General features: G+C 38.0%; 1 protein-coding gene across 2 annotated transcripts; it reads left to right on the top strand.

Annotated features, from left to right (window-relative positions):
- The first annotated feature begins 668 nt into the window (after positions 1 to 668).
- IFRD1 (interferon related developmental regulator 1) lies at positions 669 to 26548 on the top strand. Of its 2 annotated transcripts, none has more exons than XM_050782645.1 (12): positions 669 to 1018; positions 5967 to 6071; positions 6207 to 6291; positions 7125 to 7249; positions 9058 to 9215; positions 12006 to 12056; positions 12161 to 12339; positions 12430 to 12538; positions 18375 to 18509; positions 22552 to 22680; positions 23133 to 23228; positions 25790 to 26548. In XM_050782645.1, the coding sequence occupies exons 1-12, from the start codon at positions 925 to 927 to the stop codon at positions 25877 to 25879; spliced, it is 1356 nt and encodes a 451-aa protein (XP_050638602.1). In that variant the 5' UTR covers positions 669 to 924; the 3' UTR covers positions 25880 to 26548. The 2 variants fall into 2 exon arrangements, with proteins under 2 accessions (XP_050638602.1, XP_050638603.1); XM_050782646.1 differs by lacking the exon at positions 669 to 1018 and adding an exon at positions 1544 to 1859.
- The last annotated feature ends 370 nt before the right edge of the window (positions 26549 to 26918 follow it).

Raw genomic sequence — 26918 nt, 5'->3', positions numbered from 1 at the left:
TTCCTAGTCTAGAATCTGAGATATACACGAACTCCATAACTAAGTAGACGAAAGCATCCCTTTTTTGGGGGGCTGGGGGGGGCACATAACCCTGAACCACGGTCCAATTACAGGTACAGTACTGATGATGGCTTAACTAGTTCATGGAACTAGTTAAAACTAAAACCATGGAAATGTTCCCCAGGAGAGGTAGGACTGTGTGCCTGGCAGGTGCCGCAGGGAAGTAGGGGAAAGGTTAAGGAGAACATCAGCCTCCGGAGAAAGAGAAGCAAAGGTGATTGCATAGCTGCCAGCTGGAAGCTGACTCCTGTCATCGGGCGTACTCGCCCCCATTGCGCATCGCCGGTGCCTACCTCACCCAGTTCCAAGGCGGGGGCCGAGCGGAGGCAGGGGTGGGGTCACCAGGAGAAAAGGAAGTGGGCAGAAAAGCCCGTAGGGAAGAGAGGGCTGGAAGGAGGCCCCGGCCCCAGCCTTACTACGTTTCCCAGAATTCAGTGAGGCCACGAAGACAGGCTCCATGGGCGCGGACGGAAGGCCGGCCGCATGGGATTTGTAGGCAGGATCCGCGCCCCGCCCGAAGGACGATTCTAGCGGGGAGGTGTGCAGGGATTGGCTGATGAGCGCTCAAGTCCCGCCCACATGATGACGTCAGGCGGCGGTCTTGCTACTTAAGGCGTCGAGGCCTCGCCTGCCCCGCCTTAGCTCCCGCGCTAGAGAGAAACATGTATCGTTTCCGATCACAGCTCTTCACGGGGATTTCTGCTGCCGCCACCGCCCACTCTTACCCCCGCCGTTTCTCGCCTCTGTTGTTAGCCGAAGACTCGCCTCTCAGCCGCCCGCCGCACAGACGCACGAGTAAAAAGTGCAGCTCCATCGGCTGATCCTCGCTAAGCTCCGACTCTAGGCGGCACCGGGCGTCCCACGATGCCGAAGAACAAGAAGCGGAACACTCCCCACCGCGGTGGCAGTGCTGGCGGCGGCGGCTCAGGAGCAGCTGCAGCGACGGCGGCGACAGCAGGTAAGGGGTATCCCCGCCGCCGGCATCCCGGTTGCCGGCCAGGCTGGCAAGTCTCCCATGCTTGGGCACGGTGGGAGTTGTAGTTCTTTCTCTGCTCTACACGTTTGCGTTTCCAGGGTGCGTGGTTTGGCTACTGAACTACAATTCCCAGCGTGCCCTGGGCGCCGCTCCTCGCGCGATTTAATCTGGCGTGCGAACCGGACTCTTGGGCACCGGCTGTGGGGGCGGGGAGGAATGGGTCCATGGGCCTGAGAGTGTGTGGGAACAGGGGCTGACCGGGAGCTGGGCGGGAAAGGAACTATTCTCAGAGTTCCTTTCTCTGCGGCGCTCTCTCCCTATCTTTCCCTGACCACGGGTGGGGAAGAACAGGGAGTTGGGTCCATGCCGTCACTGGTCGCCTTTGAGCGCCCGGCTCCAGTATGGAGCTCCTGGGATGCCAAACGTCCGGCGGGTTTGGACGAGCTCTTGCGTCACGCGGCCTGGGCCTTGCGCGGTGGGCCCGGGGTGACGCAGAGGCGTCGGGGAAGTTTTCCGTCCCGCCTGTCCACCTGGCCAGGCGGAGGCCTCGGAGGCTGGGGGACCACTTTCTCCCCCCTAGGCTGTGCTCTTGCCCCTAACTGGCACCTACAGAAGCCCCGAACCTCTAGCACCTCTGCGATCACCCGAGGCGACCTCCTGCTCACGGGGGAAAGAAACGCGTTCCCCTTTGTGCTGCATTCTATATGTTCTCTGCAGTGAGCCCCAGAGAGCCAGGGTGTTGGGGAGCTTAGGTTGCAGTTGGCTAAAAGTTGAGGTTATTGTGCCCTCGCTACGAAGTCGAAGTTTTTCCTGGGTGGGATGGGTAGGTGCTTAACCGAATTTATGGTTTTCTACTTATCATATGGTTAAGAAAAAGGATTCCAATTGGAATTGGAAGGCCCTTCTAGGAGAGATCCCAATAAACTCAAATCGAGTATTAAATAACCTGGTAATATTTTATTTAGAAATTTAAACAGGAGTTAAATATTGGAGTATTCTCTGACGTTATCGCACTGGAACTACTAGCTGTTAGGTATTTTTGAACACAGCTGTCACTCTGTCACGGCTGCCACTCAGAACGATATGCCTTTGTTCACAAGAAAAGTAAATATGCGGGTTGTGTTGTTAAAGGTTATTGGAAACTGGCATTTAGAAAGCTCAAAAACTCGTGATCATGTATTAAACATATAATACTTGACCATAGGGAGGGATTCTTAAAACAGCAATCTTTTCCATTTTTTTAGGTGCCTCTTTATTTTGAATGCTCTCCATGTTGATGAAATTCATTTTTTATCAAGATGTAAAATATGTAATTAGTTTATTGTGGCCTCTGGTTGCTCTATGTGAATTGAGGATACTTTTTTTTTTTTTTTTTTTTTTTAAGGGAAAGGGAGTCTGTCTGTGTCGCGTAGACTGGAGTGCAGTGTGGTGTGATCATAGCTCACTGCAACCTTTTAACTCCTGGTCTCAAGCAATTCTCCCACCTCAGCCTCTCTCACACTATGGGCGTGTGACACCATTCCTGGCTATTTTTTACATTTTTTGTAGAGCCAAGGTCTGTGTTGGCCAGGCTGGTCACAAGTCCCTCGTCCCCAGGGATCCTCCTGCCTCAGCCTCCCACGATGCTGGGACAGTGCCTGGTCTGAGGATATTTCTTACCACTGTGTTTCAGCTTTTCCTCATCTGAATCAAACATTTTAATTCTTTCTAGAAGATACTTATTTTATTCTTTTACCCTTTTGTTGATGAAATGGAAAAGTTTGAAAGCTAAAGTTTGAAAGTTGTAATGATATTAGTAATGGCCTAGATCAGGCACAAACCTTTATTCCCGTCTAAAGTTTCTGGGCAAGCCTCCTTCCCTCTTTGTGCTTACAGTACCTCTGGTGCCACTCTGGTGGCTGTGCGGGGATTGCCTTTTAAATTTTGCCTCAGGGCTCATTTGTGACCTTTCATCAACTTTATTGCTGCTACCTTTTCACTATTTTAGTAGAAAAGATCCATTTCACCACTGAATTTTATCATATGTAAACAAATAGAAAATAATTCTTTGATTAATTTATAACACAATACATGCTCTGAATATCTTTGGAAGTATGTGCTAGAACTTGTTAACTGTGGTTGCCTCTCAGAGGTGGAACTGGGGAAAGGGATGGGGGTGAGATTTACTTTTTGAAACTTTAACTTGGTCCCATGTGAATGTTTTATGTGTTTAATAAACAATTAATAAATAATAGTTGAGTAGAAGAGATGGAAAATTACACAAACTTTTGCTTACTTACAAGCCACTTACCTAATTTTTATTTTTAAATGACATCTAGAAGAAATGGGATTCAAATGAGGTCTCCACTATATAACCAAATTGTCATTATTACTTTAATGACTTAAACTATTTTTTATGTTAGTGGAGAGTTTTAGGAAGGTAATAAAATTGACTTCTTTTATACAGGTATGTCATAGCACTTAATTTAAAGAGAATGTTTTCAAGAAAGAACAAAACCTTGTTAGTAAGCCCTCTAGAAATAATTACTTTATATACCTAGAGTGCCGTCTCTTTCACGGTACTTAGGCTCACAACGTGGGTGAGTTTGACCTAGATATCAGACATTCATACAGGGTTTTTTTTCTTAATATATATATGTGTGTATTTTTTTCTTTCCCTCGAATCTTAGAAATCATTAATACTGATGAGTTAAGGGACCAGAGTAAGAGTTGCATAGGAGGAATACTCTCAGAAATAGGCTATGAAAAAGAAAATCTGTGAATTGACTTGTGAATAAATGTTAATAAAATTAATCAGATGACACTCATCTGTTGCCATGACTTCAGTCATAAACACGAGGAAGATAGATCCAGAAATAGAGTATGATGTCATAGGTCTTTGTTTATTCCTGTCCTAAGCACTCTAAGAAATTTTGAGATTTTGGCTTCATTACTTAATCTTTATGCTTTACTACTTTGGCACCAAGCAAGCAAATCTGAAGGCCACTTGCTTGCTGTGTTAATTTAAAAATCTGCTAAATTCTCTGTTTTGATTTTAAAAAAAGACAACTCCTTTAAAAAAAAAATCCAGCCCAACAGTAACAGGCTTAAATTTGGAGCATTAAAAAAAAAAAAACAAAACCCTTAGGGTGGTGACGTTTGAACATAGGAACTTTGATTTTACTGAAAGGGAATTAGGTTCAGAGGTTAGTCAGGTGACTCACTGTCACTTTTAGGGCAGCATTTGTGACTTAACTCAGTGCTGATTGTAGTGCATGACTTGGCAGGCCTTTTATTTAATGCAAAATCCCTAAGCGACTGTGTATTTATTCCTGAAGTTAATGAAGTTGAAAGGAAGATTCTAGTTTTTAAAAAGATTTTATTTTTTTTAGTAACAGCATTGGTACTTTTTTTTTTTTTTTTTTTTGAGACAGAGTTTCACTCTTGTCGCCCAGACAGGGAGTGCAATGGTGCTATCTTGGCTCACTGCAATCTGTGCCGCCTGGATTCAAGCAATTCTCCTGCCTCAGCCTCCCAAGTAGCTGGGATTACAGGCGCCTGCCACCAGGCCCAGCTAATTTTGTATTTTTAGTAGAGACTGGGTTTTGCCGTGTTGGCCAGGCTGGTCTCGAACTCCTGACCTCAGGTGATCTGCCAGCCTAAGCCTCCCAAAGTGCTGGGATTATATGTGTGAGCCACCTCGCCCCGCCAGCATTGGTACTTTTAAACTCTTGCACGTTGTATAGAACCTTTCCCTTAAAGGTAGTTTATCTGATAGGCTTTTATACTATATCAAATACCAAAACTTCTATTTTAAACCTTTTTTTCTTCTCTCACTTTAAGTTGTCTTTAAAACTACCCTGTCTTAACTCCTTAATTCCCCTTAACATAAGACATGTGTAACCTAAAAACCTATTCACCAGTTCGTGTTTGCTAAGCCCAGCCATTCTCATTGGAAAATGTATTTGTCTTACTCTTATGATTATCTATGATACAACACTCTATTTCTGGATCTGTTTTCATTGTCTTCATGATTTGAAATCATGGTCTGGAAATAATTTTTTCATCTTCATATCAGTTTTTTTTGAGACAAGGTCTTGGCCTGTTGCCCAGGCTGGAGTGCAGTGGCACCATCTCGGCTCACTGCAGCGTCTTCCCCCCCGGGCTCAAGCGATTCTTCTGCCTCAGCCTCCCGAGATGCTGGGACTATAGGCGTGCACCACCACGCCGGGCTAATTTTTGTATTCTTAGTAGAGACGGGCTTTCACCATATTGGCCAGGCAGGTCTCAAATTCCCAACCTCAGGTGTTCCACCTTCCTAGGCCTCCCAAAGTGCTAGGATTGCAGGCGGGAGCCACTGCCCACCTTCCTATCAGTTTTGGTGTCATAAAAAATGAGTGCCTCAGCTGGGGGCGCAGTGACTCACACCTGTAATCTCAGCACTTTGGGAGGCCGAGGTGGGTGGATCACGTGGGTGGTTCACGAGGTCAGGAGTTCGAGACTAGCCTGACCAACATGGTGAAACCCTGTCTCTACTAAAAATACACAAAAAATTTGCCAGGCGTGGTGGTGTGCGCCTGTAATCCCAGCTACTTAGGAGGCTGGGGCAGGAGAATTGCCTGAACCTGGGAGGTGGAGGTTGCAGTGAACCAAGATCGTGCCACTGCACTCCAGCCTGGGCGACAGGGACAGGAAGAAAAAAAGAATGCCTCTTATTAGAGGACTGATGTGTATAGTTGATATATCATTGGTGCTTTGAAATAATGTATTAGGTGAACTGACTTAGTTTAAGAATATTTAAATATATTCACTTGTGATAAAATTATCTCTTTTTATATGAGTCTGTGGTTTTATTACTGGATTTCTCTTAAGTAAACTTAAAAATTCCAAAGTTAAATATTTAGATATATGCCAATAAAATAACTTACTTCTTTCCTCTTTTACCTAATAGGTGGCCAGCATCGAAATGTTCAACCTTTTAGTGATGAAGATGCATCAATTGAAACAATGAGCCATTGCAGTGGTTATAGTGATCCTTCCAGTTTTGCTGAAGATGGTATGAGTTTTAAATTTAAATTTGCGACTTTAGATAAAATGTTTCAGGTGGAGGAATTCTTGTAGCTAAGGTATACTATTGTTCCCTGTCTTTTTTTCTTTTACATTATAATGGCTGGTTTATATTATTTCTTAGGACCAGAAGTCCTTGATGAGGAAGGAACTCAAGAAGACCTAGAGTACAAGTTGAAAGGATTAATTGACCTAACCCTGGATAAGAGGTAGGCAACACTGGAAACTCCATTCTGTGTGATTCTACGCTTGATCTTAGTCAAAAGCTAAGAGAAGTGATTATTCTGTGTGATTCTAATCAGCTACCTTACATATATATAATTTGTACAGCTCTCAGATAATAGCAATCTGTTTTTCCAGAAGGTTAATTTGTTTACTTTGGATCATGTTTCTTGTTCCATTGGACTTTAATGTGTGTGGTAACATGCCATTAGAATTTAGATTGAGTCAGATTAGTAATTGTTCTAGCATAACAGCACATACATAACTGTATTTGATTATAATATAAATGAATTTGTTGAATTAAAAGTTAATCTTCAACTAGAAATGATAATGAAACCTTGCTTTAAGCTGCTTGTCTGCTAATGTTGTTATGATATGAAAAAATGTCAAAGCTAGATTGTTTTTCTTCACTATAGCTTCAGAACTGACCTTAATAGAATTAAAAAGCCCTGAAGATGCAATTCTAGACGTTTATAGTTTTTTAAAAAGTGTAAATTTACTTAAATATGTAATATAGGAAAACAATACATTGAAACTATACTCATACATTGAAACGATAAAATATTATGTAGGCATTTAAAGTTGTGGCTATCAAACTAAGAAAAATGCCATGATATAAAGCGGCCTTAAGTGTTTTGTGTAATAAGGTGAGTCATAGATGGAAATTAAATTATATTATTGACAAATGGTTAGAGCTTGATGAGAATTAGATTTAAAAAATCTATACATAGATAAAGTTTAGAAGGAAATAAGATTTTAAAAAGTTACTTATTGTATACTCCAACTGGATCTTCTTTCTCTTACATTGGGTGTTAAATAGTGCGAAGACAAGGCAAGCAGCTCTTGAAGGTATTAAAAATGCACTGGCTTCAAAAATGCTGTATGAATTTATTCTGGAAAGAAGAATGACTTTAACTGATAGCATTGAACGCTGCCTGAAAAAAGGTAATGCCCTTATTTTTGAGTCACAGACATAGAACTAATAAGGAGTGTGTTAGCTTCTTTTCGGTAACATTCAGTAATAGCACTGGAACACTGGTCCACTCTTAAAATTTTCTAATAGTCAAGGAGTACACCATCTTGTTATAGTTCAAAATGAGACTTGTTAGAACTTTTTGTTTTACGTAAAAAAAAAAAAAAAAAAAAAAAGCTTGAAACTAAGAAGGATTGGGGTAGATTGTCATCATCCTTTTTTGTATCAGTAGAGGTGATAGTCATTCTCTTGTTTTACCAGAAAAGCTTGAAAGTGTATGTCAGACATCTAGCTCATTGTCCCTTGCACTTATATAAAACATTGATTATACCTGTAAATTACATCATTTTCAGGATATCCCTTGGAATACTTGAATTCTAGAACTTTGTAATAGAAATTCTGGAATTCAAATTGTTACAGCGATAGAACTTTTAAGACCAAAGAGAGATCTTAAAGATAATGTTGTCAGACCTTAAAGTCCAGTGTTACCAGACTTATCAGATTTAGGAACCACCAAATTTAAAAAGACTTGTGACCAGGCATGGTGGTTCACATCTGCAATTCTGGCACTTTGGGAGATGGAGGTGGGAGGGTCGCCGGAAGCCAGGAGTTGGAGACCACCTGGGCAACAAAGCAATACTTGGTTTCTATTATAACAAACAAAACAAAACAAGATTTGGTGTCTGCCAACTTAGCCAAGTAAGAACATTATGAAAATAATTATCTTCCACTATCATTGTTTTATTAGCAAAATATTCTAGCACAAAAATGTAGAAATGCACTTTTAAAAAATTGAATTAACTAAGCTTTATATTCTTATTTTTCTCATTTTACCTGAGAGTAAAAAATTTTGTTGTAAGTGAAACCTTTGATCAAATTCACCTCTCCCATTGAATAGAATAAAGAAAGGCCTAGGAAAACTGAGATGGATCTAAGCTTATATATCTTGTTATTGGTATAGTTGATAGCAGACCCAACTTTTTAAAGATAACACAATGGCTCTATTAAAGGTGTTTTACATTCAAACTGTATGCTATAATGGTTGTTGGACTAGATGACCTTTAAAAATTCCATTTTAGCTTGCATATTTTTTACGTTTTTAATTTATCATGTAATAGTTTAAGTTTAGTATTTGCCCCACACCTCACCTGTGGTATATACAGTTCTCAAGAGTTAATTTATATTTACCTTTATATAAATGTAGTTTTTGCACCACTGCATTCCAGCTTGGGTGATAGTGAGACCCTGTCTCAAAAAAAAAAAAAGTTAATAAATGTATTTTTTATGGTCTTAAAGAATTATTTTTAATCCCATATTTATTTAAAAAAATGTTGGTGGAGAAACCCTGAAGGTTTACCTGATGGACTGTGTACATCTGAAATGCTTAGGAGATTAATTCAAGGGCAATTTGAGCACTGTTTATATGAGTACATTAAGGAGTTTGAAGACAGAAATTGGCTTGAAACACATTTAGTTGAACTGTTAAAATACTCCCTTAAGATAGATATTAATCTCCATTTTACAGATGAGGAACTCTAGAGAGTAAGAGTAATTAATCGATGATCATTTGGCTACTAAGTAGAATCTAGGATTTGACTGAGGTCTGTCTGTCTTTATAGTTTGAGCTCTTTAGCCTAAGTGTGTAACTTGCATCAAAGCCTGGAGCATGGGGTTTCAAAAATGGTAAATGCTATTTTGTCATTGATCAAATTTGGGAAATTACTGTCTTAGTGAGTCTACTGAAAAGACTATTGTGATTGCATCTTGGCTGCTTTTATAGGTAAGAGTGATGAGCAACGCGCAGCTGCAGCATTAGCATCTGTTCTTTGTATTCAGCTGGGCCCTGGCATTGAAAGTGAAGAGATTTTGAAAACTCTTGGACCAATCCTAAAGAAAATCATTTGTGATGGGTCGGCTAGTATCCAGGCTAGGCAAACTGTAAGTATAAGATATTTACATTTATAGATCTGTCTATTCATGATACCCAGACATGGTGCGCCTGTAGTACCATACCAGCTACTCAGGAGGCTGAGGCAAGAGAGAGGATCTTGTAAGTCCAGGAGTTTGAGGCAGCAGTGAGCTATGATCATGCCACTGAACTGTAGCCTAGGAGACAAAGCCAGACACTGTATCTTAAAAAAAAATAATAATTAATTCTATATTTATGGATTTGGGTAGACATAGGAAACTCTGAAATTCTGACTTGCGAAATAGTCTTCCAATTTTGGGGTTTGAGAAAGCTTTCATTCTCTAATTGTTGGATGTTTACCTCTTGTAACACTTGACTTTAGATTTTGGGTTTTGGGGGTTTTATGTTTTGTTTTTGGTGTGGCAGTAAGTGATACAAATGATCATATGGACATGTTTTACTTTGTCACAGAAACATCTGATGTGGTCTTAGTGGATTTGGAAAAATAACATGTGATCCTAAACTTTTTTTAAACAAGTGAATCAGTTTAAGCGTGAAACATTGTAGTACTTTTAATATTGATTATCCGAATCAGCTTCCTTATTAGTATTACTTAAGTGACATTAATCTTTGTCTAAGTAGCTTGGTAAAAATGTATTTCTTCTTCTTATCATCACCACCCAATGCAAATTGGCTGGAACCCCAGGCCTCCATTGCAGCTTCACCCACCTCTAGGTTCTCTCCATATGGCAGCCAGGGTAGCTAGGTGACAGACTCAGACAAAGCATGTCAGTTTTGCATCTAGTTCCATGGCTTACCAGGCATATGGAAGCTGGGAATAGTCTAGTTGTTTGCCCTGGAGGCAAAGAAATTGGAGTTTGGCAACTTCATAGTAATCTCCGTTTCCTCCAGTAGTTAGTAATACTGAAATATTTAATTAGCTTTTGCTACTTAACTTTTTCTTTTCTCCTTTTTGGGGAATATATGCAACTTTTAAATCATCTGGAACTATGGGTATAATTTCGTACTGGAATGACAGAAGACACTCTGCTGGGTAGATTTTTGGAGCAGTCACTTAATTTTGATTGTATGTGAGTTTTTTGTTCATTTAAAGGCATTTTCTTTTTCATACTTCTGAGTTGCTGTGAATTTTTAAAAAACCTTAGTCTCCCTGTTTAGCAGATGGAATCCATATTAAATTGAGGCAGTCCTAGGGTTTTTTTTTTTTTTTTTTTTGACAGAGTCTCACTCTCCTACCCAGGTTGGAGTGCAGTAGCACAATCATGGCTCACTGCAGCCTCCACCTGCTGGGCTCAGGTTATCCTCCTGCCTCAGCCTCCTGAGCAACTGGGACTATAGGCGTGTGCCACCTTGTCTGGCTCACTTTTAATTTTTTGTAGAGATGGGTCTTGCTGTATTGCCCAGGTTGGCCTTGAGCTCCTGGGCTCGAGTGATCCTCCTGCCTTGGTCTCTCAAAAGTGTTGAGATTATAGGTGTGAGCCACCGCACCCAGCCAGTTCTAGTTTTTAATTGGCTGTTTTTCTTAGAGTCATCAAAAGGAACCATGTAGCCTTGCTTCTGCTGCTTACTTAGCAGAGGGGATTATGGATTGAAAATTTCCTTTAATGCTTCGGCTACTTTTAAATTTTAACAGTGTTCAGTTTTTACCAGGATGATATAATGAAAATAAAATAGTGACACCAAGCAGATTAATATCACAGATATCCTCATAGTACCGGAACAGAACTGACTAAAACCTGGGCCTGATGCCAGTAGTGACTTTAAAGACTTAAAGCTTTAATAATACTTAGAACAATATGAGGGAATTTTAGTAACAAAATGTAGAATAATAAAATCTCAGATAACAAATTCTGTTTTTATACGGATTAATTTGTTAAAACAAATTTTCTGAGAATTGAAGGCTTCTGTTTATGTTGCAGGTAGATGGCTTGTGTAAGTGTTGTGTTCTAAGTGTTTTATTCGATAAGCTTTACCTTTCTAATCATATAGTGTACTCACTTTTGTTTAGCCCTTCCCCTCTGCAAACAAAAGGCAATTAATGATTCCCAGCCTCTTTTCAGCATAATCCAGAATAAGTGAAATTTGAATTAATGGGATTAATTAATTAGGTGGGAAGTTTGAAGACAGTTATTTACGTTTTATGAAATTTCTGCTCCTGTGTGCTTATTTCTTGGAAGCTGATTTCTTTTAGAAGTTTTCATAGTAGAGTATTCATAAGAACAAAAGAATATAGATAGTTTTAACAGCTAAAAAACCGGTGGAATTGTAATGTGTTTTAAAGGCTTTTTAATAGAGAGGGCAGGCTTCTTTATCTCATATGTCTAAGCTTTCTATCTTTGAATTACAGTTGAAGTTTGAAATGATCCAGTAAGCACCTGTAAAGCATACAGAAAGGAAACGAGGGGATAGTTCACCCTTTCAGAATGCTTTACTGACATAGACTCATAAAAATAATTCGATAATTTAAATCATAGATTATGGAGCTGCAATTGTTTTAGAAATTATGTAATTCTTCTGCATGCTTTTGATTTTATGGATCAATAAAAGAAGACCGAAGAAGAACAGAATCACTTTGTTAAAGTCATGCTGTGAGTTTGGTAGCAGAGCTTGAACTAAAATGCACTTCCTTTGATCTTAGTTCAGTATTCTTTCTCTCCTCACCTCTTTTATATACAGTACTTGGGACCTAATATATCATGTTGCTGAGAACATTTTCACGTTGAATTATAAAAGCAGGAAGATGTAGAATTAATAAGAAATAAAATCATTAATGTCTATATATATATATTTTTTTTTAGTGTGCAACTTGCTTTGGTGTTTGCTGTTTTATTGCCACAGATGACATTACTGTAAGTAAAAAACCTTTGATTCTATTATCTGTGATTATTTCTAATTTATCTGTGGTTATTTCTAATTTAAGGTGGTTATCTTACTTCATATTATTATGCATTAGGAACTATACTCAACTCTGGAATGTTTTGAAAATATCTTCACTAAGTCCTATCTCAAAGAGAAAGACACTACTGTTATTTGCAGCACCCCTAATACAGTGCTTCATATCAGCTCGCTTCTTGCATGGACACTACTTCTGACCATATGCCCAATCAATGAAGTGAAGAAAAAGCTTGAGATGTATGTATTTTTAGTTTCATGTTTTATAAAAGCAACATTTAGTGGACATAATTGGTTGTATTCACATAGTAATGACTAACTGTTTTTTAGGCATTTCCATAAACTTCCAAGCCTCCTCTCTTGTGATGATGTAAACATGAGAATAGCTGCTGGTGAATCTTTGGCACTTCTGTTTGAATTGGCCAGAGGAATAGAGAGTGTAAGTATCTAACTGGCAGAGGAGAAAGCTTGTGTCACAAGGCCCATTGTTCCATCATTACCTTGCAGTTGAGAATTGGACAATAACTTTGGAACATGGCCAGCTTGAGAACTCAGTGATTTATTTCCCTGCTTCTTGGCAGTGGTGGTATAATACTTTAGAGAGCGGAAACCAGTAGGGGTTGGTAGAGCAATGTTTGATTGTGGTTTGTTATACTTAATTTTTGCTGTCTGTAGAACTGCAGTTTAGGGATGCTCATGGAGAGAGTTTTTTCTAGTGTAAACTGTATGAAACTGCTTGGATTTCTCAGATACCCGATATATCAAGCTAATGAAGGCACGTGATACTTCATAATTAATATCAAACAAATGAATAAAATATTAAGTCATCATAGGTTTGGGATGAGATGGGTTCAGTAACTTCTCTAAGCCAAAGATGGAAATAAACACTGCTCATTAGACGGGACATGTGCTTTGCAGTTACCCATTCACTTGTTCACTCACGGATGTTAGTTACCATGGGTTGGCTCTCGATGGGATTTGAGTTTGTGATAGTTTGATCAGCCGACCCAGTTTGCTTTGTACTTGTTTTTGGTTTAGTGCTTACCATCTTATGTTCCAGGAAATCCTTTAATTTGGGCAAACTGGGTCATTTGGTAGCCCTAGTTTGTCATCTCTATTTTAAGGATTGCTAAGATAAAGGAATGCCTCAAATCTTACCATTGGAAGGGAGAATTTATTCTTTTTTCTTTTTTTCTTTTTTTTTTTTCTTTTTTTTTTTTGAGACGGAGTCTCGCTCTGTCACCCAGGCTGGAGTGCAGTGGCCGGATCTCAGCTCACTGCAAGCTCCGCCTCCCGGGTTCACGCCATTCTCCGGCCTCAGCCTCCGGGGAGTAGCTGGGACTACAGGTGCCCGCCACCTCGCCCGGCTAGTTTTTTGTATTTCTTAATAGAGACGGGGTTTCACCGTGTTAGCCAGGATGGTCTCGATCTCCTGACCTCGTGATCCGCCCGTCTCGGCCTCCCAAAGTGCTGGGATTACAGGCTTGAGCCACCGCGCCCGGCCAATTTATTCTTAAGATATGTGATTCAGATACTGTGGTGATATTTAGAAATGAGGAGCAGGTTTGACTGCCTTCACACTGAATCTGTGAAGGATCCAATAAGAAAACTAAACATATGGGAAATGGGTAACTAAATAGTAGATATTATTGCCAACCTTGAATTACTTACTAGCTGCTTTTTAATTTAAGGAGAAAGAGTATATTTTCAGAATGAAACTTTTTTGCATTTAAAGAAGTTATTTAACAGTGAACAGTCCCAAACAGGATTAATACAGTTCTGCCGTGTATAGTCATTCACATTCCATTCTAGGCCTGTATGAAGAACGTTTACAGTCTTAAAATTTTTGTGTGTGAAGTGACTTTCTCCTCCCCTACACTCCTTTTGTTTGAGGGATTACAGTAGGTAGGAATGGAAAGTAAGTTAATGTTGTCAGTAGCTAATAATTCTCCTTATGTGAGAAATTGGACTCAAATTTAGCAATTAATTTAATTTTACTGAGCTAGTTAATACCTTCTTAACCTCAAGGCATGGAAACCAGATGTCCCAATTTTTACACTTACGTTCCTCTACTGGCCAGAAATGGCAGTTTCTTTTCGTTTTTTTCCTTGGAAATGCATTTTTAAAATGAAGTCATAATGCAGTTTTAATTATACGTGTTGAATTTAAGTTTGTATAAACATTGTATGTATAGACACATACATATATATATACACACACATATTTTTTCTCTAACTTAATAAATTACACAAGATAACCAGGAGAACTCATCCAGACATACTTCATTTGACTTGAATTTTTGTCCAAGGGCAAAAATGAACTGGGTTACAAAATAGAACCTAGTGTTTTTATTTGCCTTTTTTTTTTTTTTTTAAATAAGCTTTTTATATGTGGGTGCTGGTTGGGGGATAGTTATAGGGTGTTCAAAAATGAAATCTAGGGTGTTAGTGAAAAACATGGACAGATTTGAAATAGGGTTCATACAGCAAATGAGTTTTGAATTATTCAAGTCCTTTTGCTGACTTACTTTCTGATGTTATTAACTTTGAAATCTAGTGATGTGACGAATTCTGCCTGAGAGACTTAGAAAAAAACTTTCGAAGAGCTAACTTTTAGGTTGGATTTTAATGAATGAGTTAGTTAAATAAAAATAATAAACTGTTCAAAGTTGAAATTAGTAATTATTACTCCTTTGTGAGAGTTCTAGGTTAATGGATGTTTGCCATATAACCAATTAGATAATAGTAGACTCTGGAGCTGTTCTGCCTACCTTCAGATCTCTTTCTCTCTTACTAGTTGGGTAATATTGGGCAACTTCTCTATGCCTCAGTGTCCTTATCATTAAATGGAGAAATTATTAGTCACAACCACATAGAGTTGTTGAGAACACATGATAGGTACAGTGTAAGTGGTAGCTGTTACTTGGAATGTTGGTTGAATTGAGTATTGCGTTTGGCAGTAGTTTGCTAGTGGCCTTTTAGGAACTCTAGAGTAACTTAATATAAGAGAGACATTATTTGGTGGGCAGAATTAAGATCTTGGGAGCCATTGCTGGTGCAATCCCAACTTGGGAAAATTTAACAAAATCTAGTTAGACCTTTTCCAAGTCTCACCCATTCCATTCCCCAGCTGAGCGGACAGGGGAAGTGCTATATCATAGAGAGAAAAAAAGATAATAAAAGACCAAATATACTCCTGGGAAGTAAAATCTGAAATCACCTAGATTTTATACTTTGGAAGCAGCAACTTAGCATTCTTCTTGTTTTTTTCCCTTGTTTGTATAATAACTGACCCTGTGTAAAAATATCTCCATACCTTGACAAAGATATTCTGCCTTGGTGAGTAGGAATTGAAATAAATAAGTCTTTTTAAAGACAGGGTCTCTCTGTGTTGTCCAGGCCGGAGTGCAGTGGCAGGATCATACCTCACTGCAGCCTCAGACTTCTGGCCTCAAGCAATCCTCCTTCCTCCTTCCAAAGTGTTCGGATTATAGATATAGAGCCACGGTCTGGCCTCAAGTTTTATTTTAATATTAGGCTTTTGTATGATTTTTATTTCTTAATACTTAGCTATCCAAGACCCAGCTTATTTTGTTTATAATGAGTGTTCCAGTGACTTCTGTATAGAAATAATAGTTTGGGGAATGGTTAGTTTTTGTGACCTTAAGCATCTCACCCTGTCTGCCTAAACTTTTCCAGAAATTTTCTTTGGTTTCATTTCATCCTAATTCCATTCAGCTTTTGAAACCGTTTAATTGGTAACTTATTTTGCTTTGAAATAATTATCTTCAGCTGACCAGTTTGTTGTATTTATATTGTGTTAGATTCAAACAGGCTATTTATAACAGTAAGATCTATAACGTAATGGATGTTTATCTCCTGTGTTTTATATATTTCTAATAGTTCCTTATGATAAACCTATGAGATGTGGGTGGTGATAACTGTTACATAAGAGGAGCCTGAGACAGATTGCTAATGTAGTTCTGTCAGGTTGTGTAGATCTACGCGGCGGATGCTTGTGATTCAAACCTAGATGTTCGGACTGCAAAACCTGTGTCTTACGTATAATATTAAACTGCCTCATATAGTTGTGATTGCTACACAAATTTTTTAAAAAATGTGAGTTCTATGTGCCTCCAAATCTAGAATATTGATGTAATAGTTAATGCTTCAGAATTTATTGGGGAATTTATTTTTATGTCTTTTTAATGCTTACAACCATTGTTGGAGAGGGTGGATATTATCTTTTTTTCAGATGATAAGATAGATTTATAATTTATAAAACTTGGTGTGGAGAGTAGTAGATTTGAGATTCTAATCTAGGATTTTTGACCCTGTTGTGTAGTAATGACTGCTATTTTCTTTTTATTATTGATAAGAGTATATTAAGATAATTTATTTATTTCTCTGGGAGCTCATTTTTTATTTGCCCCAGAGTGGTACAGCTCTATTATATAATTATCCTAAACTCCAATTAATAGGCCTTTGAAAGCTGTTTATGGCCTGTTCTTAGTAACATGTTACATTTTATTTCCTTCCTTCCTTTTCTTTTTAATGCCCAAGTACTCTCTAGAGCCTTTTTTCTAAAATACTTAGCATTTAATTTTTCAAGTTTTAATAGGATGTTGAACTTGGTGATTCACAAACTAAACTTGATTGGGTTTTATCCATTGCTAAGATTATATTACGGTGGAGTTTTTCAGCCGCAGCATGCACTATTGATATTTTGGGCTGGATTATATTTTGTTGTTGTAGGGGTGGGGGCTGTCTTGTGCATTGAAAGATATTTTGCAGCATCCTTGGCCTCTCCCCACTAGGTGCCGATAGCACCCCCCTCTCCTAGTTGTGACAACCAAAAATGTCTCAGACGTAGTCAAATGTCCAGTGGGAAGTAAGAACATCCCCAGTTGATAATCACTGGCAGTGATTCTCACTTCTTAGAACAAATTAAAATAATGTATAGAATTTTCTTAAATTTTGATTTATTCTATACAAATTAAAAAACCCTTTACATATACAGCTATACACACACATATATATTTAGAATACTGTAAAAGAACAAGTAGCCAATAAAATGAGTAGGAGACTGCTAGTCCCTGAAATGTACTTGTTTTTTATAAATAAAATTATTCCCATCTTTTTATGATGCAAGTTGATTCTTTGGAATTTAAACACAGTTTGGTCTATTTTAATACCTACTTTGCATCTTATTAGTGAGTATTGTCTCTAACTTAGATACAGGAGGTAGATTGGAACATTAGAGGAAAACATTTGTTGGAATAGTTAAGAATATGTAATTGGAAATACGACAAGAAGATATTTATGTACTTAAAAGCTAGAATATCTGTCACATTAATTTCGAGCTTATTTTTCACCAGTGTAATAATCCTTTTCATTTTAGACATTAAAAGAAACCAAGAAGGTCCAGAAGAGCTGTTATTTTAATTGAATAAGTTAAATGATTCTTAACCTCTAATGCAATAAATGTTAAACATGTATGAATAAACTAGAACTGGAGATTGCCCATCTCCTGGGTTCTTAGTAAGAAGTATCTGTTCTAGTTTTGATCAGCTAAATAAGTTTGACTCATTTTTTAGATTTTAGTGTGGTTGTAAAATGGAGTTAGGGAATAAAAACACCACAAATAAAAGAGACTTCTTAAATGCATAGCCACGTTAACTATGACAAGGAAGCCCGTAATCTGCTTAAGGTCACAGCAAATTTCAATACATTTTGCAGCTGTGCCCCAGAAAGGGATTATAACTTGTTCTTGCCTTAAATAATTTAATCACCTGAATTATGTGCTTTATTGCTTATTTGAAGTATGGCAGTAAATTAGAAAGTAGGTGCTTTAAAAGCACTACTAGTAGCTTTATGCCTTTGGGATAAGAATAATTGGAATTCTGTGAATGTTTGGTTTGGGGATTGGAAAGCCAAGGGTGGAAGCTATATTGGTATATCTGTCTCTCACTGAATTTCGAAATCCCAGTAATGTCTCATATATGGTTGGAACACAAGAAGTATTTGTTGGATGCATGAACTTGGAAGGGAAATGTTAATTGTTTTGCTGCAGTACATCATCTCGTAGTCAGCATTTCTGGGTTCGATTATTTCATGAAAATATGTGTTTATGTGTGCCTAGTCCCTAAACACCATGAAGATTTACATTGCCCTATGCAACTGGGTATTTTCCAAAGGTAGACTGTTCTTTGTTAGCTCTATATGAGGTCAGAAAAGAAAAACAATAAAGGAAACAAAATTGCTTTTCTTGACCAGGACTTTTTTTATGAAGACATGGAGTCCTTGACGCAAGTGCTTAGGGCCTTGGCAACAGATGGAAATAAACATCGGGCCAAAGTGGACAAGAGAAAACAGCGGTCAGTTTTCAGAGATGTCCTGAGGGCAGTGGAGGTAGGCTTCTTAAATGCTGTAATAGCTTCTCGTTTTGAATTGGATTGTGTCAGGCTACTAAACTTGACAATTGGGCCATTTTGTTGATTGAATTTCACCTTTGAAAATAATATCTCATTTTACAGCCTAGCAGGTGTTTAACAATATAAGTGAAGACTTTTGTTTTTTTCAAAGGAAAATTAATGCTGATGTATAAAGATACTTTATTTTAGTTTTTTTTCTTTTAAATCAAAAGACTCATAGTGATAGAAATGTATTTGACCTTTGTGTATTTGTCATTTAAACAGTGGTGCTTAGCATATACATTCTTAGTGTACAGTGTTTTTTGTGAATTTAGTAAGTTATTGCCTACCCCTTAGACTCCAACCCAGCTTCATTGTCTTTTATTTGTTTATTTATTTATTTATTTGAGATGGAGTCTTGCTCTGTTGCCCAGGCTAGAGTGCAGTGGCACAATCTCGGCTCACTGCAACCTCCGCCTCCCGGGTTCAAGTAATTCTTTGCCTCAGCCTTCTGAGTAGCTGGGATTACAGGTGCCCACCACCACGCCCGACTAATTTTTTGTATTTTTAGTAGACACGGGGTTTCACCATTTTGGCCAGGCTGGTCTTGAACTCCTGACCTCGTGATCCACCCGCTTCAGCCTTCCTAAGTGCTGGGATTACAGGTGTGAGCCACCGTGCCAGAGCTCTTCATTATCTTTCTAGGAAAGCTGGAGGCTAAAAACTGAAATAACAAAACCCAGCATTTTAACAAGGCCACTTAAAATCATTATCTGATGCTTGAATTTCTTCTATAATTCTCAAACCTGTTTCAATCTATGTGGCAAATAAATTGGTTTAGAATGCATGGCTAAAATGAACTATAGGACAAAAGATAGTCTCACTGGAGAAAACTGAAAACTTTAATAATTGTTTTTGGTAACCTAGGTAAATATTTTTTGGATTTAAAGGGTGTGTTTCTTAAGATTATTGCTATCTGATATAGCAGTTATTTTAAGAATATCTTCAAAATGTCATTCAACTTGATGTGTGTATGAAAATTTAAAATGAGAATTTAAACTGGAGATAGTGAGACCCCACACCAGATCCAGTTTTAATATGTTCCAGGGAATTCTTATATGTATCCTACTTTCTTAATTTTAATCTATTTTTAAAAAAGTAAAATCTAGGATACAAATTAGATCCTTTGGCATTTAAATACTTTGGTTAATGCTGACTTATCACATTATAGTAGTATTTTGTATTTACTCTGGATATTATAGTCTAAAAAATAACCTAACTAGAGCAAGTATCCATATTAAGAATTAAAATTAGTCTTATAATTAGTGTGGCAGTATCTCTAAAGTAAGCCATTTTCTTTAAGTAACTATAAACTATTCCTGTATTTAGATTTGTTTTTGAGATACTATAGTCTTCAAAAATATGATGACATGTCCTAGATTTTCTGGATGGACCTGATTTCAAGTTTTCTGCCCTGATGCGTCACCTTTGAGTAGTAGATTGTAGGGGTCTCTACTGGCCTTCAGACTGGGCCAGTCATAGCACTCAGTACTGATTATTCAGAGGAAGACACAAGTGACATTTCAGCCTACACCAGTATTAACAGCCCGTTGTTGCGTATTCCTCAGACACTATTAAATGGAAGCCATTCCTATGCCATAGTGATCTACCTGCCCACCTTCTTTTCTTCATCTCAGGATCTCCCTTGTCCCTCCAGCCTCTGCTTCAATGCACCTGCCTGAGAAAGTCCTGTCCTCAGGACCTTGCTAAGGGTTGTTTCTCTTTTTCTTTTCACTGGAACCTAACTTTTTCTGGAGTACCCAGCTTCTCAGATGGGTCTTTTAAATGAAGGTTGCTCAACTGCCACAAAGGAGATGTAAACATCTTAGGTGTCGTAGTGGCTGCCACACCATTTCTTTTCATTTAAAACCTTTCTTGAGGCTCATGCATTCCTCAAATCAGTGAGCACTTAATATTTTAGGTGTTTTGCCATAGTTTTCTTACTTCATTTCATTATACCTCTTAAGCAATAGAATCGTCTCCTTTTAAAGGAGAAATGGGGACCAAAGGAATAGAGAATAGTTAAGTAGCAGAGCTGAAATTTGAACCCACTGTTCTGTGCTCTTTGAGCATGGCCCAATCCTGTATACAGATAGGTCAAGTGAGAGAGTAACCAGTTTCACTTAGGTCTGTCGATTAGGTCCTTGGTGACCTTTATAAGAGCAGCTTCAGTGGACTGATGAGGGAAAAGCCAGATTGAAGTGGATTGAAAAGTGAGGAGTGATTAAGTGAAGATGGTATGCCTTGACTATTTTAAAAACCTTGGCTGTAATGGGAAGGGGAAGAGAGTTGATAGTTGGAATGTAGTGGCGGATTGCGGGAAGGTTTGTTGTTTTGTTTTGTTCTAGACAATAGAGACAATTTATGGAGAAGGAACCAGTGGAGAAAGGAGCATCTGAAAATGTAGTCTGTTTCTTAGTATCCATGAGGCATTGGTGCCAGGATCCCCCTCAGATACCAAAATTTGAGTATTCAAGTCCCTGATATAAAATGGCATAGTATTTGCATATAACCTATGCACGTATACTTTAAATCATCTGTAGATTACTTATACTTAATACAATGTAGGTGCTATGTAAATAGTTGTTATACTTTATTGTTTAGGGAATAGTGAAAAGAAAGAATAGTCTGTACGTGTTCAGTGTAGTTGCAATTTTTTTCTGAATATTTTCAATCCATGGTTGGCTGAATCCATGATGCAGAACCAACCAGATATGGAAGATTGACTATATATGTAAAAGATTGGGATTAACCTTGAATTGTGGAGGGACAGAAGTCTATCTGTTACCACCGGGAGAGACGATAATAGGTAAGGATGCTGATGACTTTATAGAGGGTTGGTGGGAAATAGTTCTTTCCTGGTGCCTTAATGTTTTCTGAAATAAACAAGGTTAAAATAAGATAACTGCTGTTATTTATTTTTGAGCTGCTGTTACGCACCAGATGGTCACTGTGTTTGCCTCACATGCGTGTCCTCTTTTACACCTGTAATAACCCTCATGCAGTGTAGGTAAAGATGGCCCCATTTTACGGGCAAAGGAACAGACTCAACAAGGTTAAGTTACTTGATGAAATCACAAGCCCGCAAATTTGCCTGTCTGTGTTGTCTAGAGTTGACGGTCTTTTCTATTACATTATATACTTTGTCTGCTGAGTGAGAAGGGGCTGAGGTAGATGTCTGGAAGGCAGGTGGAGTGGTTTTGTCCTTCAAGTTCCGTCTCCTTTCTCCTCTCCCTGTGGCAGTCAGCTTCTTCCTTCTTGGTTGCTCTGACATATTCATGATTTACCGAAGAATTAAGTAACCAGTTTTCTTCTTAACAAGTTCTACCACTATTCCAGCTGACTTTTCTTTATCCATCTAACTTTTATTTCCGTGTCATTTGGGCTGCACTCCCGTGGTTATACCTTTGAAATGGTCTTCTGACAGAATTGTTCCATTACTAAATCTTAGATTCTAGTGTTACCTCTTATTTTCTTATAAACCTAGCCTGAAACCTCTTGGAGCCCTCTGGTTGCTGGACCTTTCCTTTTTGCTTGGTCAGTTAACCCTATTTACCCTCACTTTCTTCCCTGGATCCCTGCTGCTCATTTCACCACCCCCTGTTTGTGGTGCCATTGTGTTTTCCTGACTGTTTGCAACTTTCTTCCCTCTCCCATCCTAGGCCATTAAAAACACCTGACCTTTTCTTAAGTTTGTTGAGACGTGTTGAAATTTAAAGATGTTCTCAACAATGTGGTTTTGTGCCTTAATAGTTATTGAAACTCAGTTGAGCCTTCAAGTTTATCAAAACTAGACCAATTCTGTACCCTTACATACAGGATAGCAATAGTTTGTCTACATCTCAGGTATGACAGTATCAGTTTAAGCCATATTGTTAATTTATCTCAGCATGTATATGACTGTTTAGAAATTGTGTTTACATAAGATCCCTTTGGGCCATTTTAGTGCCTGTGGTAATTTTGGTTCTTCCATTGGTTAGGAACGGGATTTTCCAACAGAAACCATTAAATTTGGTCCTGAACGCATGTATATTGATTGCTGGGTAAAAAAACACACCTATGACACCTTTAAGGAGGTTCTTGGATCAGGGATGCAGTACCACTTACAGGTAAGTATCATCCTTTCTACGTATTTGCTTTTAAAGTAGGGAGCAGTCTTGAATGTAGCTTTTAAAGTAGGGAGCAGTCTTGAATGTAGCTCACTTAATGGGCTTTTGAAATGAATTAGGTATCCAGAGTGCTTCCACGTGTTAGAAAACAGTAAACTTATTTTTGAAAGTAGACTTGAATAAATCTGAAGCTGTTCCTTTTTTTTTCTCTTTGTATTGTTGAAGTTGGGTGGACTGTTACCGATGTCCGTATGAAAGCAAATAGCTTGACATAGCTTTCTCAGATTCAAGGCATTGAAAACAATTTGCTCTCATATTGAGAAACAGAAAATAAGTGATCTAAGTTTATATCTGTAGGTTCCACATAACTTCTGTTAATCAGTCACTCTATCTGGTGAAAAAGAGCTATAATGTTTAATACTGAGCTGTACCACCTTTTTCTTTCACATAAGTCAAATGAATTCCTTCGAAATGTATTTGAACTTGGACCCCCAGTGATGCTTGATGCTGCAACACTTAAAACGATGAAAATTTCTCGTTTTGAAAGGGTAGGTTTTGTTTTTATTTTTAATAAAACTAAATGCGCCAAAACTTTGATTCTGTCTGGTTTCACCAAGTTAGCTGTGTCTACCTATACTTGGGAGTTTCAGTTTTTCATGATGTTTCATATAGAACAGCTGTACTAAAGATATAGAAAGCATGTAGAGTGGGGGGGCATATATATATACACACACACACACGCGTATATATATATACACACACACACATAATACACTTGGATATGTACACACACACACATATATATATGTCAGCCTGGGTGACAGGAGTGAGACCTTGTCTCAAAAGGAAAATGGAGAAAATAATATTGCAGCTTGTTTGCCCGTGAGGTATATTTCTTTCATTTTATGAAACATATTTTGACAACACATTAAAATGTAATATGTATGTATATATTTTACATATAATCCTATCTTAATATAGGAATGATGTTCATATTTTCTTTCTTTTTATTCTATGGAGTTTTTATGTTTAAGAATAAGGATTTACATAGTCCTTTTGTATCAGATAATAGCCTACTAAGTGAAGTACCAGACTCATTTTACAAATGAGGAAACTTAAGAGGGTTTGTAGCATTACATAGTAATTAGTATGTTGTTTTTTTGTTTTGTTTTGTTTTGTTTTTTTGAGACAGAATCTTGCTTTGTCGTAATCTCAGCTCACTGCAACCTCTACCTCCTATGTTCAAGCGATTCTCCTGCCTCAGCCTCCTGAATAGCTGGGATTACAGGTGTGCACTACCACACCCAGCTAATTTTTGTATTTTTAGTAGAGATGGGATTTTGCCATGTTGGCCAGGCTAGTCTCGAACTCCTGACCTCAGGTGATCCACCCACCTTGGCCTCCCAAAGTGCTGGGATTACAGGCATGAGCCACCATGACGAGCCTACATTTCAGAAATCCTTAATTTATGTATATTATTTTGTGTTGAGATGAAATTCACATAACAGACTATTTTAAAGTATACAGTTCAGTGGTACTTACTACATTCATGATGTTGTGCAACTCTAGTTCCAAAACATTATCACCTCAAAAGAAAACCCTCTCCTCATTAGCAGTCGTTTCCCTTCTGCTACCCGCCGCCACTGGCAACCACTAATCTGCTCTCTGTCTCTGTGGATTTACTTTTTCTGGAGATTTCATATAAATGGAATTGTATAGCATGCAACCTTTTGTGTCTTACTTTTTTCATTTATCATAATGCTTTGGAAGTTCATGTTGTAGCATGAATCAGAGAGCTTTATTCTTTTTTGTGGCAGAATAATATTCCATTGTATGGATATATATCACATTTTGTTTATCCATTGTAACAGTTGATGGACATTTGGGCTGTTTGCATCTTTTGGCCATTGTGAATAGTGTTGCTCTGAACATTCACATACAAAATTTTTTTTTGAAAGGCTCTTTGCAATTTTGGGAGGTATTACCTAGGAGTAGAATTGTGCTGGGTCAGATGATAGTTTTACATTTAACTTTCTCAGAAACCACCAAACTCTTTTCCATAGCTGCTGCACCAGTTTACATTCCCATCAGCAGTGTAGAAAGGTTCCAGTTTCTCCATATCCTCACTAATAATTATTTTAATTATAGCCATTCTGGTGGGTATGAAGTGTTTAATTACATTTTATAGAACATAGTTGTTTCTTGTATGGCATTTTAAGTTTTGTAAGAAACATTAATATTTTTACATACTTTTCTCTTTTGAATAATTTTTTTTGAAGAAATCCCCTGCATAATGTATTGCCAGATTACCTTCCAAAGTTACTCTAATATTGGAGACAATATTTAAATTGTCTCTAGCAATGAATGAAGGCATGTAGTTGTTACACAAAGATTTGACACCTTCAAGTTTTATAATCTAAAAAATTTAATTGGTATTAAAATGGCACCTCATCACTTTTTTCCTTGTTGTTTTAATTGACAGCCAAGTAGGACTGTTTTCCACATTAGTCATGATTTGTCTTGGATCATGGATGAAACTAAATGTTGATGTCCTTTTTTCACTGTTGTTTTTTGAAATTGTCTTTCTTGGTGTTTTGCAAGTTGATTAGTGCTTTTCTGAATATGGAATAGCCATTAACTCTTTTTTTTTTTTTTTGAGACGGACTCTAGTTCTGTCGCCCAGGCTCGAGTGCAGTGGTGTGATCTCGGCTCACTGCCACCTTTGCCTCCCGGGTTCAAACGATTCTCCTGCCTCAGTTTCCCGAGTAGCTGGGACTACAGGCATGTGCCACCACGCCTGGCTAATTTGTTGTATTTTTAGTAGAAATGGGGATTCACCATGTTAGCCAGGATGGTCTTGATCTCCTGACCTCGTGATCCACCCACCTTGGCCTCCCAGAGTGGTGGGATTACAGGTGTGAGCCACCTCACCTGGCCCCCATTAACTCTTTGTTTTTCTCCTTCATTCTTTGTGTGTATTTTATAAACATTTAAAGGTTTATAGGTTCAAATTAGTTCATTTCTTTTCTTTGTGACTTTTACCCTTTTTCAGTTTTATAAGAGTATCTTAAGTCTTACTGATGCATGTTTTTCCTTTTCTTCATTTCAGCATTTATATAACTCTGCAGCCTTCAAAGCTCGAACCAAAGCTAGAAGCAAATGTCGAGATAAGAGAGCAGATGTTGGAGAATTCTTCTAGATTTTCAGAACTTGAAGACTATTTTCTAATTTCTATTTTTTTTCTATTTCAATGTATTTAAACTCTAGAGACGGTTTTTATCTTGGATTAACTTAGATAACTTTTATAGTAGGAGTTATATTGCTTATAATTTAATGTACAGTATTGAAACTGGTGAGTTCTGATTATTAAATATTCTCTGTAAATCAGTAAACATGTATAAAGTGTTTGTAATGTCATAATTGGTCATAATTTATTTACGAAGACAGCAAAAAACTTTGATTTCATGATGGGGAAAACTATTAGCCAAAGTTTAATTTCTTACACTGTGGTTGTCAAAAATACTGATTTGCTATAATGATATATACATACAAGATATTTAACTTAATATCTTAGACAAGAGTTCTGGATACAATTTTGGGATCTAGTTCCCTGGAAAAGCTGCTGTATTTTTAATTTTTAATGGAATGTAGCTTTTAAAATCCTGTTACTGGCATCAACAAAAGGAATTATGCCATGAGACCTTAAAGTTGTACTTAAAAGCCATTCAGTTCAGCTATTGGGAGTTCACGATGAATTAGCATATGCCAGAAAGGTTGCTAACCTTAACATCTGAGAGCAGTAACACTGATTTTATCTGCTGTATGAGACTTTGTGCATTTCACTTTGAAATAAAGATTTTTTTCACACCGAAAGTGCGTCTCTTCTAATAGAAGAAACATTATTTATGGCTTTGAGGTACAGAGTCCAAAATGACTAGGCCAGGTGGGCAGGGAGATAAAACTTTATGTATATATTTGCAAACATTAAAGTAGATGAAAAGAATGTAACAATACATAATTGGGATTAAGGTTTCTGACTTTCGAGAATATTGCTGCTTGGCAACGTGCAGTGGCTCATGCCTGTCATCAGCACTCGGAGGCTGAGGTGGGAGGATGGCATGAGCCCAGTTTGAGACCAGCCTGGGCAACAGCGAGACCCTGTCTCTACCAGAAATTTAAAAAAAATGAGTGTGGTGGTGTGTGCCTGTACTCTTTATCTACTTGGGTGCTGAGGCAAG

Source organism: Macaca thibetana, chromosome 3 (genome assembly GCF_024542745.1).
Source record: "Macaca thibetana thibetana isolate TM-01 chromosome 3, ASM2454274v1, whole genome shotgun sequence".
In the NCBI taxonomy this organism is placed as follows: domain Eukaryota; kingdom Metazoa; phylum Chordata; class Mammalia; order Primates; family Cercopithecidae; genus Macaca; species Macaca thibetana.
Note: the sequence above shows the minus strand (reverse complement) of the source record. Positions and strands in the feature narration are given on the sequence as shown.

Excerpts from the sequence above, each read along its gene's own strand:
- IFRD1 (XM_050782645.1), top strand. The coding sequence starts at position 925 with ATGCCGAAGAACAAGAAGCGGAACACTCCCCACCGCGGTGGCAGTGCT. Across the intron at positions 7,250-9,057 it reads TGAACGCTGCCTGAAAAAAG|GTAAGAGTGATGAGCAACGC; the intron begins GTAATGCCCTTA and ends CTGCTTTTATAG. Across the intron at positions 12,340-12,429 it reads GTGAAGAAAAAGCTTGAGAT|GCATTTCCATAAACTTCCAA; the intron begins GTATGTATTTTT and ends ACTGTTTTTTAG.